Source organism: Pituophis catenifer, unplaced genomic scaffold (genome assembly GCF_029215685.1).
Source record: "Pituophis catenifer annectens isolate HBS135680 unplaced genomic scaffold, rPitCat1.0.hap2 SCAF_3, whole genome shotgun sequence".
Taxonomy (NCBI): domain Eukaryota; kingdom Metazoa; phylum Chordata; class Lepidosauria; order Squamata; family Colubridae; genus Pituophis; species Pituophis catenifer.
The window spans coordinates 180,315,548-180,331,637 of record NW_027256883.1 but is presented as its reverse complement, the minus strand read 5'-3'; the positions used below and the strand labels follow the sequence as shown (position 1 = coordinate 180,331,637).

General features: G+C 35.6%; 2 protein-coding genes across 2 annotated transcripts in view; one reads left to right on the top strand and one right to left on the bottom strand.

The window, feature by feature from the left end:
* DENND2D (DENN domain containing 2D) overlaps nucleotides 1–8,595 on the top strand; it is a 44,606-nt gene extending 36,011 nt beyond the window's left edge. Inside the window, exons 10-12 of the mRNA XM_070939902.1 lie at nucleotides 1,285–1,369; nucleotides 7,646–7,885; nucleotides 8,534–8,595. Coding sequence (XP_070796003.1) covers nucleotides 1,285–1,369; nucleotides 7,646–7,885; nucleotides 8,534–8,595 — 387 coding nt within the window. The remainder of the gene's footprint in view (nucleotides 1–1,284; nucleotides 1,370–7,645; nucleotides 7,886–8,533) is intronic.
* Nucleotides 8,596–13,875: 5,280 nt separating this feature from the next.
* Nucleotides 13,876–16,090, bottom strand: part of CEPT1 (choline/ethanolamine phosphotransferase 1) — a 32,169-nt gene continuing 29,954 nt past the window's right edge. The window contains exon 9 of the mRNA XM_070939901.1: nucleotides 13,876–14,802. Coding sequence (XP_070796002.1) covers nucleotides 14,683–14,802 — 120 coding nt within the window. The 3' untranslated portion in view covers nucleotides 13,876–14,682. The remainder of the gene's footprint in view (nucleotides 14,803–16,090) is intronic.

Sequence of the window (16,090 nt, the reverse complement as noted above, 5' to 3'; positions counted from 1 at the left end):
CGTTGCGCCGGCCCTGCAAGTCCATCATACTACATAGTTATGATGTTATTTCGCATTCAGGAGTCTGACAACCCACAGATAAAAACTGTTCTTCAGCCTGTTTGTGCGGTTGGCTATGCTTCTATATCTCCTTCCCGATGGTAGGAAGGTAAAGAAGTGGTAACCAGGGTGAGATCTCTCTCTCTTTCTCCCTCCCTCCCTTTCTCTCTTCCCTCCCTCCCTCCCTTCCTACCCCTACACACACACAGGCCTGCCTATTCAAAATAGCCACTGAAAGCTACAAGGCAAGGTTAGCAAAAATGCAGCGATGTTACTAGAACTGATCAAGATAAAATTTTGTCCCCTTTTTAGGGGCTAGTTCTTTTAAAAATACAAAATGGGCAGATTAATTTTGCTACTACATTTGGGCACCATTATTTTGGAGCACCCTAGGCCTAGGGTAATTAAAATAAAGCCAGAAGCATATTCAATAGCTTGGTTGTTTGTTTGCAGAGATTTCATTATCCAAATAGGTACTATCATCAGTGCTTGAAGATGTTAGGTAATACATCATCTTCTAGCAGATAATCAAGCTCAGAGAGCACCAAGCCTCCACAAAATAAATGTGGTCTAGTCCTGATTTGTACTCTCTTGATATCTTTTCCTTATGACCTATTTTCTTCTTTCTTAATCCGTTTCATCTCTTCCTCTCTTCAATATTTCTTGCTTAATTCTGCTGACTTTACTTTGCTCCGGTTCTTTCCCAATTTCAGGTTATGGTTGTCTCCTATTCTTGACTTGGGTTGCCTTGAAAAATGGGCTATTAATATTTCAATTAGCTATCCTCCCTTTACTTACAGTATCATTGATCTATCACTGTTTGCTGATGTTTCGTGTGACACATCAGAAAGCTCTTCATCTTCATTATCTAAATTCCACCTTGCCTGAATTCTTCTTGATGCTGTATCAGGGTCAAGGGATAACCGTCCAGATGGCAGCCTATCTGTAACTCAGGCTAAAAATAGCTTTAGTGCACGGGTATCAAACGCGCCACGTCACATTGCCATCATGTGACGTATCGCAATGTTCCCTTCACAAAGCTGGGGTAGGCGTGGCTGTGTGTGTTGCATCTGGCCATGGGCCGCCAATTTGATACCCCTGCTTTAATGAGTTAACAGTAAGACCAGTTTCTTCTTGAATAGGCCTCCAAGTGTTGTGAGGAACTGTGGATCTTTCACTATGCTACAAGTGCTAATTTGCAACAGTTGGCTATTGATGTAACTTCCCTCTTTAATAATTCTACAGGTTGGAGATGAGGAGGAGATTTTGCCACCCAAGTTGAGAAGTGAAATGTTGCACTCTTTGCCAACAATGAACAACAACATCCAGAGTAAGGTCATTCTCTGTAGCAGCTTTGCCTACCCAGCTATTTTTCATCATCATTAGAACTCAGATCCCCTAATTCCCCTCTAGTATGGCTATTGGTTGGAAACTGTGGGAAGAAACACAACATATTTGAAGGCATCAGGTTGGAGGAAGATGCTTGAAGAATAGAAAACAATGAGTTAATAAATTTGTGTGTATGATAAGATTTGTACTTAGTTTGCTAACATAAAAATGCTCTTGGAATAAATAGTTCATATGGAGTGGAACATTATATGTGTAACTTGTCTTAAGTATGCTATGTTATTTCACTTTGAGGGATGTCCTGCCAAGAATAATGAAAAGTTTCTGAAGCATGGTTAGTCAGCATCTCCTTGGTATAAGAAAAAATGTTATATATTATCAGAAGTGGCTGCAGATTCCTAAATTCAGAAAAATTTTAAAAAATGTTTGGCACTGCGAAAATGAAAGTATTTAGGCTAGCGGAACAAAAGAAGTATGTAGCTTATTTGTAAATGGATACTTTATTTCTCTCAAGAAATCTTGCAGAAAATTATAAACTGAAATTACAGACTGTTATTTTTAAAAAGGATCCTAGCTTTAAATCTCATTATAATCCTAACAAAAAATGATGTGCTTGAATAATTAAAATGTTGGCCTCGATCTTAGTAGATAATGAACAGATGAACTCATATATTACCTTTTTCTTCAAGAAAGAACTGAAGAAGCTTCTTGGATGAGAAGTGAAACAAAGAAAGGAAAAACAAAGAAAGTCCAGTTGCCTTTTGCAAAAGCACTTTTGGGTTTAAGGAAGCAATGACCTGTGATGTTAGAGATGTGATATTATCTTATTCTGACATTTTTCTGGTTCCATGTGATGGTTCATGGTTTGACTATGTGAGGGAGCTTGTTTTAAGAGTGAATGCAACCAAACAGAAGACCTTTTTTCATTTTTGTGTTACCTGATTATCTGCTAGTCCATTGCTGAGAAGGAAACATGATTTTCAGTTAGGATGTAGAATTTGAATGATGGAAATTAAAACATTGTTGACTAAATGGTACCCTAAAGCACACCTTTTATTGTGCAGAGAAATTGAAAGATACAGCAGTTAGAAAAAAATAGTGTTGTGGTTAAAGTAAATAGACCTATCTGTTGGGTTAATTGTTATCGCTGAAGAAAAGTCATCATTCAGAGTTTGTTCTGAGATACCATGTTTCCCCGAAAATAAGACCCTGTCTCATATTTTTTTGAACCCTGAAATAAGCGCTTGGCCTTATTGCCATGTGCTCAAAAGCCCGATTGGGCTTATTTTCAGGGGATGTCTTTATTTTGGGGAAAACATGGTACCTTATGGAAGGTATAGCAGGGTAATATTTTTTTTCAGTTCCTGCATTGTTGGAGGTTCAAAGTCAAAAGTATAGTGATTATTCTAGATTAAAAAGGATAAGGACTGGCACATCAATTTAGATTAATCATCTGCATCATGTTCATTTATACTTGAAATGTACTTGGGCTACCAGATTCAGGTAGAACTGGTCTATCCAGGCCATTTATTTCAAAGTAATGTTGACAGAGCCACCTCTTGCATGACAATAATAGTGATTAGGTGAGCAGTAGTAAAAGCACTTTTTTCTCAGTATGTGAACTGTCTCTTTGTATTGAGGAAGACAATCAAAATAGACTTTTCTGTAGAGCATTTAAGGGGTAATGCTGTGAATTTTATTGAGGGTTTAGATATCATTAAACTATTGAGTATTAGGGTATGTTGAATTTTTTGTTTGTTTTAGGGGATGAATGTTATGCCTTCAGAAATTCTATGTGGAATCAATTGTAGCACTGTAAGCACAATAAGTAAATAGATAACATTTCACTAAAGTAATAAGGTAAATATTTTATTTATTTATTTATTTATTTATTTTATTTATTTATTTATTTATTTAATTTTTATACCGCCCCCTCTCCCGAAGGACTCGGGGCGGTGAACAGCCAGAATTAAAAACAACACAATACAAATATTAAAATACATTAAAACGAAATTAAATTATCTTTGGCTTCTCCAATTTAAAACCCCTTACCCATAAAAATTCCCCAATTAAAAAACTGTTAACCCAGCCCGGCTTGCTGGAATAAAAAAGTCTTCAGGGCCCGGCGGAAGGTCCGGAGGTCCGGGATTAGTCGTATCCCTGGGGGTAGCTCATTCCAGAGGGCGGGTGCCCCCACAGAGAAGGCTTTTCCCCGGGGGGTCGCCAGCCGACATTGCCTGACAGACGGCACCCTGAGGAGGCCTTCTCTGTGGGAGCGTGTTGGCCGGTGGGAGGTTATCGGAGGCAGAAGGTGGTCTCGTAAGTAACCGGGTCCTAAGCCATGGTGTATCACTGAATAATGTGTATCACTGAATAATGAAATGTTTGATGATATAGCTGATGCTCATTTTATGTTAGATATGATTATAGCTTTCTCCATGTGAGAAGATCATGACATATTAAAGGTAGTGATGGAAAGAACCCAATAGGAGTGTGATAAATTTAACTTAAATAATGTCCAGTCTCAGGTGAATGAGATACATGAGCATTTCATCAGAAGCAATTAAAAACTTAAGGCTGAACTAATATGTCATTAGTGGGTCCCTTAGATTTCTTGCACAGGTATATTCCCAATGAAGCAGACATATTGAAATAACTGTTATGTAATAATACCATATGGCAATGATTTGTAGATTAAGGTGTAGGGCATTGCAAGATGTAAAAACAATATTGTATATAGAAAAGTTTTATGATCCTAGAAAATCAGTTATTCAGTCAGCCACATCTAAGAATGTTTAGACGTTTGCTTTCTTAAAAAAAAAAAACACCATCATGAACTTTGACTGAAGCAGAATAAAGTATGCCTAGGTTTAAAAAATTTGCCATTGGATCTAAGATATATCATCAATGTTCCTGATTTGTATTTTGCCAAGCCATGGCTACCTAAAATGTAGACCCTTGGGAAGGTGGTAGCTTGTTCCGCGTTCAAAACAAAACATGAACTTCACTTTGTATTCAGTCTTTTGAGAAATTTATTTAGTCTTTCAGTTCTCCATCAAATGTAAGGGTAGATTAGTTGATTTCATTACCCAAATCAATGTTTGGAATTACAGGCTTTTACTTGGGTAATACCATCAAAATGGCTTAGAGAATCTGTTTTGCAACAATTACATTGGTCTATCAAAGATTTAATTTCTGTATAAGGTTTCTAGTGATGGCTGAGAGTAAGATTATTGTCCATAGTAATATGAAAACAGAAATGCTTAGTTGCTTTCATAAATTACATCAAGAGTTGCATTATGTGTCAGTAATTGGGAAACTATGCATTTAGCAAGGATGACGCACTATGTAGAAAATGGGCTGAACAGTGCAAGCTTTGTCTAGAGCAGAGGCCAAGTAACAAACAAAAAACATTATCTCATGAAATTCTAGATGTATCATGGTGTAAAATAGTTGATGGCATTTGTTAATTTGGCAGACATAGTTGCTTTCAGTGAATTCAGAAAATAATTTGTCAGATAAGTCAGCTTTGTTGTGTATTTTAAAATTGCAGATGTATTCGCTAGTTATATCTTGTACATCATGCTGTATGTACAGATATTCCATTTTGCCAGTAGAAAAATAGCATAATTTAAAAGGTCTTGGAACAATATTAACAGAGTCCAGTTTAAGATACCCTCAGCCAAATTGAATGGGGAACTGGACAATGAACAATAAGTAATTGAACAATAAATAAATGAATATTTTATAAAACTGTAAGGAATAGGTAAGAAAGTTTGTTAAGTTTTAGTGGAAGTTTGGAATAGAGTATTGATTGGCCTGGAGTGCTCCCTGGTGTAGTTTTTGATGGGCCACATATTGAGGACAACCCCTTTGTCTGTTCATATAACACTTCAACCTAAGATTCTTCAGGACCTGTTCTGGTTACAGGGAAAGCAGAGAAAATGTTAAAATCAACAGGAAAGTTACTTTAACAGACTTTAAAGCATGAGACTGTGTCTTCATGAAAATAGCTAAAAGTTGTCACCTGTCAAAAATAATAAAACCATAACTAGAGCAACAATTGCATTATGTTGAGAATTCAAAAGGAAATAAATATTGACAGAGGACCTCTGAGAGACAACTGTAGAATCTCAAATTTAGGTCAGAGAAATCTTGAATTGGCAAATAGAATTTGAAACTTAGCTGCAGTAGACAACCCACCATATGGCTTCCAACAGCAATGGTTTCAGCAGTTGGCTCTAGTTCACAATTGCCAGAAGCTGAAAGAAGTGAAGGTTTGGACAAGTTCCAGAACATCAAACTCAGAATTGGAAGTAACAATAGTATGCTAAACATAGGAGTGGATGCCAAATTCAATGTCCTGTTCATTGTTCAGAATTAAGATAGGATCAAAATACGCTTTAAATATTTTTAAACTATTTTAATAATATATATAAATATATAGTTAATATAGAATGTAATGTTAACCATTCCTTATAGGGAATAATGAAAGTGGAAATATGTGGTATGTTCTGATATGTCAAAATAAATAGGTTATGTTAAAAAGTAGGGTGGAATAGTATATGTGCAGCTTGCCATATGCTGTTCTATTTCATTTTTGGAGGTTGAAAAGTATTTGATACATACTTCCTGTAGTGCGTCATGTCTACTTTGAAGAGAATTATTTGCATGTATATCACATAAAATTGTTTGCATCAAGCAAAAACAGTGGTGCAGAGAGCTGATTGACGGGTACAGCCTGAAACTGCAGTTGAGAAGAAACGCCAAATTATATGCTTATTTGATTGGAATCATGCCACTGTGGAATTTAGTTAACAAGTTTACCTGTATTCTGCCTGGTACACTATCTAAAGCAAACTTCACATCCTGACTCACCTACACATTTCTCAGCTATCAGGAAGACAATTGTAGTATTATTCTCTTGCATGTTCATAGACGGCCAATTAGTAAAAAAAAAAATCTGGAAAAGCCTCTGCATTAACAAGCTGAAAAAAAATTGAGTTCTGATGTGAAAACAATGCCACTGTTCAGATTTCTGTCACTCTGTTCCATTCCTTTCCAATAAATTTTGTTAAAAGGAAACTCTAGGAAACTCTAGTTTTCAGTTTTAGCCAGCTGCCTGGAGGCTGACATTAAATAAGAGGGTGGTGTAAAATATAAATGTTCATGCCGTTTCCTTGTGTTTTATAGGCCGAGGAACTTTTGGGCAACACAATAAATGATGCATTCAGTGAAGAAAAATTCAAACATGAAATAGAATGTATTTGTGACATTGGTTTTTCAAATTCATTTTCTAATCACTCAGCTTTACTTCTGATAACATCTCGAGTCTAATCCATCCAGGACAAGTTTCTTGTAACATGTAGTATAGAATACAACTCTTCTGCTGCATGTTTACCATTTACTTGGTGATATTAAGACAAGGAGAATGATAAAGATACCACCAATTTACCATACGTAAAGAGCTTAAATCATGAGAATAGCTTTTTGTTTAATAATTATTAGCTAAAATAACTACATGAGGGTGATTTGATTTGTAGCTTAAAATTAAGCCTTGGTTTCAAGAAGATTTGTTGCAATGTCTTTCTTGAAGTAACATGGCAAAAAGAGTGAATTTGTAGAATTTCATGGCTAGGTTAATAAATTTGGAAGGCTTTTAATTTTTTTAAGCTGAATCATTTTTCTACATTATAAGCAAAATCTTTCTTTTGCAGCCATGTGCTTATTCATATTAGTATTTTCGTAGCTTTTTAATCTGATAATGACCTGTTCCCTATCTCCTACCAGATCACCAATGCCCATCACCACTATAATGCCTTGGCATATAGTGGTGCCTTTATTCCCCCAATGGCAGCCCCATTCCAAAATCCAGGCCCCTCAATCCTTATCGAGTATGGAACCTTCCATTATCCTCAACAGCTATCCTGGCATTCTGAGGCACTTTAGCATAATTAGATTGTTATTAAAGAATGGGTGTAATGTGCTGATTAAAATTTTAAGACTGTATATCTGATTGAAAAGGAAAGGGCGACTAGTTTCACAATTCTGGAAGCACCTCAAATCTTCATTTGAGGCATTATACACAATTTTTTATTTGTTGGCACCTATATGAGAGTATTCTAAATCAGCTTCCATGTGATAGCTGTGTCAATGTCCCAGTTAATGTGATTTGTAGAATTTTCTGAAGTAGCACTTCAAGTTTTAAGATAGGGAAAATATTTCTGTTGACATGCACTCTTTCCTCTTCTTTTTCAAGCATCTGAGGAATTCAATACACATGTCTCGGACACCTTTATACAATTCTTTGTGAGGATGATTGGTCACTATCCAGCATATATCAAATGGAGCAGAAGTGGCACAGGCAGCTTCCAAGAACAATCATTTTGCAAGGCTATCACCTCCAAGACCAACCGCAGATTTGTGAAAAAATTTGTTAAGACTCAAATGTTCTCATTATTTATTCAAGAAGCAGAAAAAAGCAAGAAATGCATAGAAGGTAAATTCTTAGGCCCTAGTGGCCATGTATTTTTTTGCCTTGACATTACATTCCAACCACAGAGATGATTCTTTAGCTAGCAGAAACTTCTCACAGAATAGACTGAGGATAGCAGTCATGCCCTAACCCAACTTCTAAAGGTAAATAGATCCTTAGAATACCCCCCCCTTTTTTTTTTTTGCTGAAGATATAGCATAATCTTCCACCATATGCTAGCTTGGCATCATTTGAGATGCTGCTTTGAACTCTTCAGACGGGAAGATGTAGAAAATGGCAAGGGTTTGATATGTGAGCAAAATTGCTGAGCACATTGTAAGCCGCCCTGAGTCTCCGGAGAAGGGCGGCATATAAATCAAATTAAAATAAATAAATAAATATGCCAAGTGTGGGATGAGGAGATCCCTTCCAACCCTTTTCCCCCCTATGTGCTATAGATTTATTCCTATCTTATTGTTCTTACTGCAGGGATTCATACGGCCAGGCAGTCTACACTAGCCATTGATTCCTAGTTCTTATAGAAGTCATTTTTTTTTTCAAATGAATCTTGACCCATGGAACATTTTCTCAAAGTCATATGTGGAGATCATTGTAAGGGATGTTTACATGTTCCAGACATAATAACTAATGCACCTTTTGTTTTAACTGCAGGGTATTTTCAGCAGAAATTAAATGAATATCAAGAAGAAAAGAAGTACAGGAGACCGTCCTGAATCTTTGCTTCATAAGAGAAGATTGGTCCCTAGGAGATAGGCAGGCCTGCAACTGATCATCTACCTGGATAAGGTCCATAGGTGAAAGATACCGTTGGTATTGTTAGCTGTCCTGATAGTACTTGTGCTTTGTATGTAAACCATGAAAAGTCATGGGGAGCCTTGGGTACTGTTTTCTATGTTTTCCTTTTTCTTGTGGCTGGCATTACCCGCTGCTCTTTACGTGCCTGAAATTTTGTAGTCCAACTGACAATCAAAGCTGCAGTTCCACAGAAAGAATGGCAGCATAAAAACTGCATTATCAAACAATCCTATTTTGATAATAGGATTCTACATTTTTTGGAAATTTTATTAGATGCAGTAAACAATGCATAAGACAGAGAATGTACTGGAAACAGTGAGACAATTACATTCTTGGAAACATTTTTATTCTCATTGAACTGGTTTCCAGGCCAAACATCTTACGTTGAATGTTTGTGCTTGATGGGATTGTAAAATAGATGTTAGATTTCTACATGTGTTCTATAGTTTGCTATGTTTTAAGCAGGAATGCTTGTCCCAGTATCACATGAAATTTTTCCTACTAAACAGTTTAAAGGAGGGAAGTAGAATCATAATATTGGATTAAAGAATGACTTGAAGAGCATAGGAATAAAGAAATAGAAAAGCAAACCCACCCCTAGTGACCATGTCAACTTTGTAAAGGAAGTTGTCCACCCAATTTGACCCATTCCACCACTATAAAATATCAATGAATTGGAAGACACACATTCTTGCACTGAACATTGAGGGATCCAGGAGAACAAGCAAACCCAAGGATGCTATCTTTGAAGGACTGTTGCTGTTCCTAGCATCATAAGTGGCATTGTAGTGTCAGTTAGAACAAGTAACTGCCAGTGAAAAGTTAATCAGACATATTTGTTTCTATTTACAATGAAGTTCTTAGGGGCCTAAATCTTGGTGAATTTCCAGTGCTAATTTGGAAAATATTAATCAAAGCTATCATTTAGCTAGAAAAAAACCCAACAATTTCCTATATCCAGTGTTCATTTTTTGTGACTTCAACAATCTGATGGTTAGCTAGATTAGTTACAGATGATAAGAACTGAAATCTAACACAGTTGAATAGTGTTAGGTTGCCTTAGTTTACCTTAAATTCTTCTTTGTATGTTACAAATACTAATATAGACACCAAGTAGGATGGTGATATAAGAATATAAATATGATATGTAAGAGAGTTATCTCAGGAGCTGTAGATTTTGCATACCTTTTCTAAAAATAGAAAGTTTGTCTTTGTTCTCCCTGAAATATTCTGTCACTATGCTGAAATAGAGAATGCAAGTAATGATTAGCTTAGAGAAGACTGGATCGACCAAATCTGCTAATTTCCAATTTCCCCAACATGCTTTGCCTCAAGAATAGATAAGTAGTACCATATCTTTACAAGAGGTGGGGGGAAAAAAGCAGTGGGAGGGGACAATAGATGTCCCTCTTGTATAAATTTAACAGTTTAGGATTTGAGAATGTGAGGCTTGGTGCTTGGTAGGCATGTTTTGCCACATGGTTTTCTGTATACCAATTATTGCTACCTTGAGTAAAACAAATGTGGCATATATAAAGTTGCATGTCGTGTCAAATTTAACAAAGTGTACTTTGTAGGACATTTTTAATTAGTTAATTTAATGAGAGTATACAAGTCAAGTCCTCTCACAGGACAAGCTATCAAGCTTATATAGTTACAGGAAAATTAGCTCAATATGCTATTGCAATGTCTTTTATAAAGTGTTCAGGTTCTTCACCTAATGAATTATATTAGAGCTTCCAAGAAATACAATGCTCTATTCATAATTATATAGGAAGCTATATTCAAATTCTTTTATAGACAGGAGAAAAACTGTGCCATCTGCACAGAGGGGAAGGGGGGAATGTTCCCTCCACCCAAAGATTTTTTTTAAGATAAAAAAAAATAGAAGCTGTGAAAAAAAACATAATTATCTAATATCTCCATTAAATTGACTGCATAGAACAGTATAATCAGTCTTTCCACTGCATTGACAGAGGATGAATTACTAAATAGGAAGGTGTATTATATTGACAGTCCCAGACTTAAATCCTGGGGTCCCACCATCTTTCCAATACAGTATTGAAGAGTAACCTTTTGGCTGGCTGTCCTTCCCATGCTTATTAAATCCATAAATCCAGAGTGATAAATTCAAAGTTTTTGTATATAATTCAGAGTCACATTCACATCTTTAAACACTGTGATCTTTGTAATATTTATTAATTCACTTTAGGATATTAAACAAAAAAATAAGCAATAGTGGACATCTTATCATATAAATAAACTTTTCCTGAGGCCAAGTGTTTCAACCCCTTCTCTTTGTTGTACACTAAACATGTAATGTTTGTTGAATTAGTCTGATCCTAAGATGAGAAATACACTTAATATTTTTTGACCCTTAGCCATTGCTTTGTTAATATGGGATACTCCAATTCTTCGTTAGAGATTCTTTTTTAAAAAAATCTGCTATCCAGCTTTATTATACAGTACTCTTAACTGTTAAAGAATATTAGTAACTTAGAATTATTTGAAACACATCCCAGTACTGACAATAACTTATGAATTTAAGTATTGCTAATGTCAAACTGTCAAAGTTCCAAGAAGATTTAATTGAATACACAATAAAATCTCAATTCAAAGCACTATTTGGGAGATGAGAATGTCTATTATTCCTAAATGTTTGTTGAATCTGAATTTGTAATCTGCTTCAATTTATGTCATTTTATTTCATTTGAATAATGACCTGATTATACCATTCGCATGATTACATCATACCAATACATGATTTATTAATTACAAAAGATGCATCTGTAAACATATGTTTATATGTTTACATATAAACATATGTAAATCATCCAGACTACTTAATCAGCTGAAGTGCAGACAATGATGATATTTTAAAAGTTTTACTGTACTGCTGTTTTTCAAATTTAGACAATTCAAATTTCTCTTGGAACAACTCAAATGTTTTCAAAACTTAATTGGGATTTTTAACTGTCCCTTGAATTTTTTTAAATATCTGGGAATAGTTATTCCAAGGGAATATTCATTTTTGAGTGCAATATATCCATTCTTTAGTTTCAATTACAAATGAAAATGAACCTAAGAATCTTATTCATATTTATATTTCCTTATTTTGTGCCTTTACATTTTGTTGACTATTTCTTACTCCTTTTCTGCATGCTACATAGTGCTCCTTATCCTAGAATGGATATAAATGTACCTATATTATTAGGCTAGAATAAAAGTTTGTGTTCATTTCTAGCTGTTATGTTGAAATATTCTCGGTTTGTTTAATAAAATAAGCCAATGATTCAACAGCAAATTTAAAAAGGAGGTAAAGTGCATCCATGAGACATCTTGATACACTATCTTCTGAATAAAATAGATTTTCAGGAAAAAAATATTCCACTAGGTCACATGAATGGATGGAAAGAGATAAAGAGAATACATTACAGATTATTGGAGATTAAGAAAACAATGAATGAGATTATAGCTGGCTAATATAAAGGAAAAGAGGACTGTTTCAAATACAGTATGTGGTTTAGATAAGTCTGCTCATATGAATAAATTGCAAAAAATAGTGTTCTAAAAATTATCATGGAATACAAAAAAGAATTAAAGTGCCACAGAAGTGTATGCAGACATGTACTATTGAGGGTATTAAGAGCCTTGATAGTACAAGGGTTTAGTGCACCCTGTTATTAACACAGCTGCCTGCAATTTCTGCTGGTTCGAATCTCTCCAAGGCTCAAGGTTGACTCAGCCTTCCATCCTTTCTAAGGTAGGTGAAATGAGGACCCAGTTTGTGGGGGCAATAAGCTGACTTTGTATAAAATATACAAAAGAATGAAGGCTATTGCTTAAAGCATTGTAAGCCGCCCTGAGTCTCCAGAGAAGGGCGGCATATAAATCAAATTAAAAAAAAAAAAAAAAAACCACCACTAATTTAATTCATTTTTTGTGAATACATATCCAGAATGTCAGCAATATAATATCAAATGCTTAGCAATCATTTTATTAAACTGGTGCGCCTGGTGGCACAGCAGACTAAAGCATTGTTATTAACACCAGCTGCCTGCAATTATTGCAAGTTCAAATCTCACCAGGCTCAAGGTTGACTCAGCCTTCCATCCTTTCTAAGGTAGGTAAAATGAGGACCCAGATTGTGGGGACAATAAGTTGACTTTGTATAAAATATACAAAAGTGTGAAGGCTATTGCTTAACGCATTGTAAACCGCCCTGAGTCTCCGGAGAAGGGCGGCATATAAATCAAATTAAAAAAAACAAAAAACTGGACTCTAGAAGTTGAAAAATCTGAGAAAGTGTCTATAATCTATATGCTAGAGTCATTGTCAATGTTTTTGCATCAATGTTTGTTGGATAATAGCTTGTCCAAGATAGCAGGTGTTTAAAGAGCCTTCAAAATCTTCTAAACCTCACTGAGTATGGCTAGAGAAATGTTATATAAACTTCCAGTAATATCACAGCATGAAACTTGATATTTGTCTGGTATATATTATTTCTCAGGTATAATTTTTACTAATTTCGTCCTTGGTTACATTTGACTCAATGTTACATAATAGAGAGTAAAAACAAGTTGATTTCTTGAGTCAGGAGCTTCATATACTTCATTCTAGCGTGTCTAATAAAAATATTACACTGTTGCAATTATTTCAGTAGAAAATAATATATATATATATGTTTTCAAGATGCCAATGAAGAATCTCTTCCTCTTGGGATTTAGTGCTCATTTTGAATTGTTTCTTCCCACTAAGACAATTGTTCTCTTTTGAAGATAGCAGACAGCACAAGGGCAGGAAGTAACTCAAGATCAAATACTTACGAATATATAGGATAGTGTATCATCTATTACTTATGAATATATATGCCTGCATAATTGTTTCCCTTTCCTGAAATGTATAATTACCAATGCATCTCTTTTGAGTGCAGGGTGACTTTTATTTTGGTGGCGTCCCATAGTCTATGTACTATTTATGTAAGAAAAACTGCAATGAGCCTTATTTCCTTTGGGTCTAGGGTTTTGATTCCTTAATGCTAATATAGTTCAACTGCACAAATATACTTTTAACAGTTCAAATTAATATTTTGCTGATTGATCAAAACATAAGAGCACAATTATTATTATAGTTATGAGAATTTTCATTTATTAAACAGAAATATTTTTGCATAAATTTTATACAAAAAGTAACTGCAAATTTTGTATAGACTTTCCACTGAAAAAAAAATCCTGAAAATTTATTTTAAAGTGTTTATTTTAAAAAATAAATTGACAGATAACACACTATACTGCATGCTGACAATCATCCCACATTTTAGGGGACTAGGGTTAGAATTTTTTAAAGACAAAAGATGTAATTTATCAAGCACAGTGGCTGTGTACAATGTGCAATGACAAAATGATCAGCCACAGTGGATTGCTTCCAAAGATAGCATTTCAAAACGCCAGCTTCCAGAGACAATGCAAATAACATGAAGTATCTGTTTTCTTAAAAACTAACCACAGTTATCAGCAACTGGTGATGAATCTAGGCTCAAGTCCAAAGTATTCCAGCCACCAAAGGTAGTGAGATGCCAGAATTTCTCAAGGCAATTAATAATTATACTTTTGGGACAGTATTAAATGAGCACCTTAAAGGATAATTAAATTAAAAGCAAACAGGCTTATAGCTTGTAAATACACTGTATTAGAAATTCCTGTTGTTGGGAATCCATTTATCTGAGAGCCTGGTTTGTGGTCAAGGTAATTACAATGACAAAGCCTTATTCTCTGCATGCTTCTCTAGGTACACACCCGTGGACCTGGTAATATAGACATTTGGAGAATACTTGGGATTCTCCTTTTGTTGGAGGACTGTCTAACTAGGGGGTGTCATTCATAACAAAATTAGTTATACAACATTATTATAAATTAGATTTGTTCCTATCTGCTGCAGTTTCTGTAGACTCCTCAATATAACCGCATTCTCTCTTGTAGAAAACAGCTACTAGTTATTGCAACAACCTAGTGATGATTTGAATACGTACTGTAGGTCTTGATCTTAAAGACACTGATGTGAAGATGAGAAGCAATTTGATTGCAGACACTGACACAGTATCGGAGTAAATCAAAAAGAGAAAAAATCTGAAAGGATAATTTAAACACTTATGAGATTTGGACATAAAAACTTTCACACAATTTATTCTTTGTGTTTTGAACCCATCATTTTAAACATGAGGATACTCTTTTCAATAAGATTTGATCTTGTCCAGACCGGAGAAATATTTTTTTCCTGCATTTTAAAGCAGAAATGGGAGCTGGGAAAGATCCAGTCTCCCAGCAGCCTAAGCTAGAGGACAGGGCAGGCATGTTCCTAAAGGATGTACTTCCATGATGTCATTTCATGCAAAAGAAAATAAAGCTTAACTTGATAGGAGTGAACCAGTTTAGTTTCCCTTTTGCAACTAGAATGCTTGTGAGATGTCTCTGCGGAATCTCTGCCTTATATTGTCCCAAAAGGAGAAAGTCCACAACGTTCTTGCTCCAATGCAACTGAAGATCTTAGGCTCTATGATTTGAAGTCCTCTATTGGAGATATGGGATTCTTTAATATTCTAGGCTAGAGGATTTCCATCATCAATACAAAAACATCAACCTTTTCTTAATCATGGGCATGGTCTATGAAAGCTATATAGTTTCACAAGACAGAAGTACAAACCTTATGTTGAAATCCCTTATCATTCAAATTAATACATCTTTCATGATTTGGTTATAACAATATTGTCAGAAATGGTGTAGGGCAGTGTTGGCAAACTTTTTTGGCACCGAGTGCTGAAACAGGTGGGTGCATGCGGGGGAGTGCCAGAAACTGGAAGAGCAGTTTTGCGTGCTGGGAAGCTGAGCTTCCATTTTCCAGCGTATGCATGTGCGCCAGTCACCTGGTCTTCTGCTTTCTGGCATGCATGCACATGCAAAGACCAGCTGGCTGGCAAGCATATGCACACCAAAAACCAGAAGCTCAGCTTCCCGGTGTGCACATGCGCACCGGGGAGCTGCTCTTCCAGTTTCTGGTGCTCCCATGCGCGCAAAGACCAGCTTACCGGGGGGCATGTGTGCACCGGAACCTGAAGAGCAACGGGCGATGACTGGTGTGTCTGGATAGATGGCTCAGCATGCCACTTCCGGCACGCATGCCATAGGTTTGCCATCACAAGTGTAGAGTCTCCTGCTTGGGTGGGGTGTGTGTGTGTGGACTAGATAACCTACAAGGTCCCTTCCAACTCTGTAAATCTGTAAAAACTAAAACCCACAAGGAAAGAGAGCATTTTAAAAACATAATTGATAACATGGCTAAAATGAATAATATTTTCTTAAATGCCAATATTTTATTGAGGATATGAAGGGAACTGCAAAATGTTATCTTTCTTTAGAA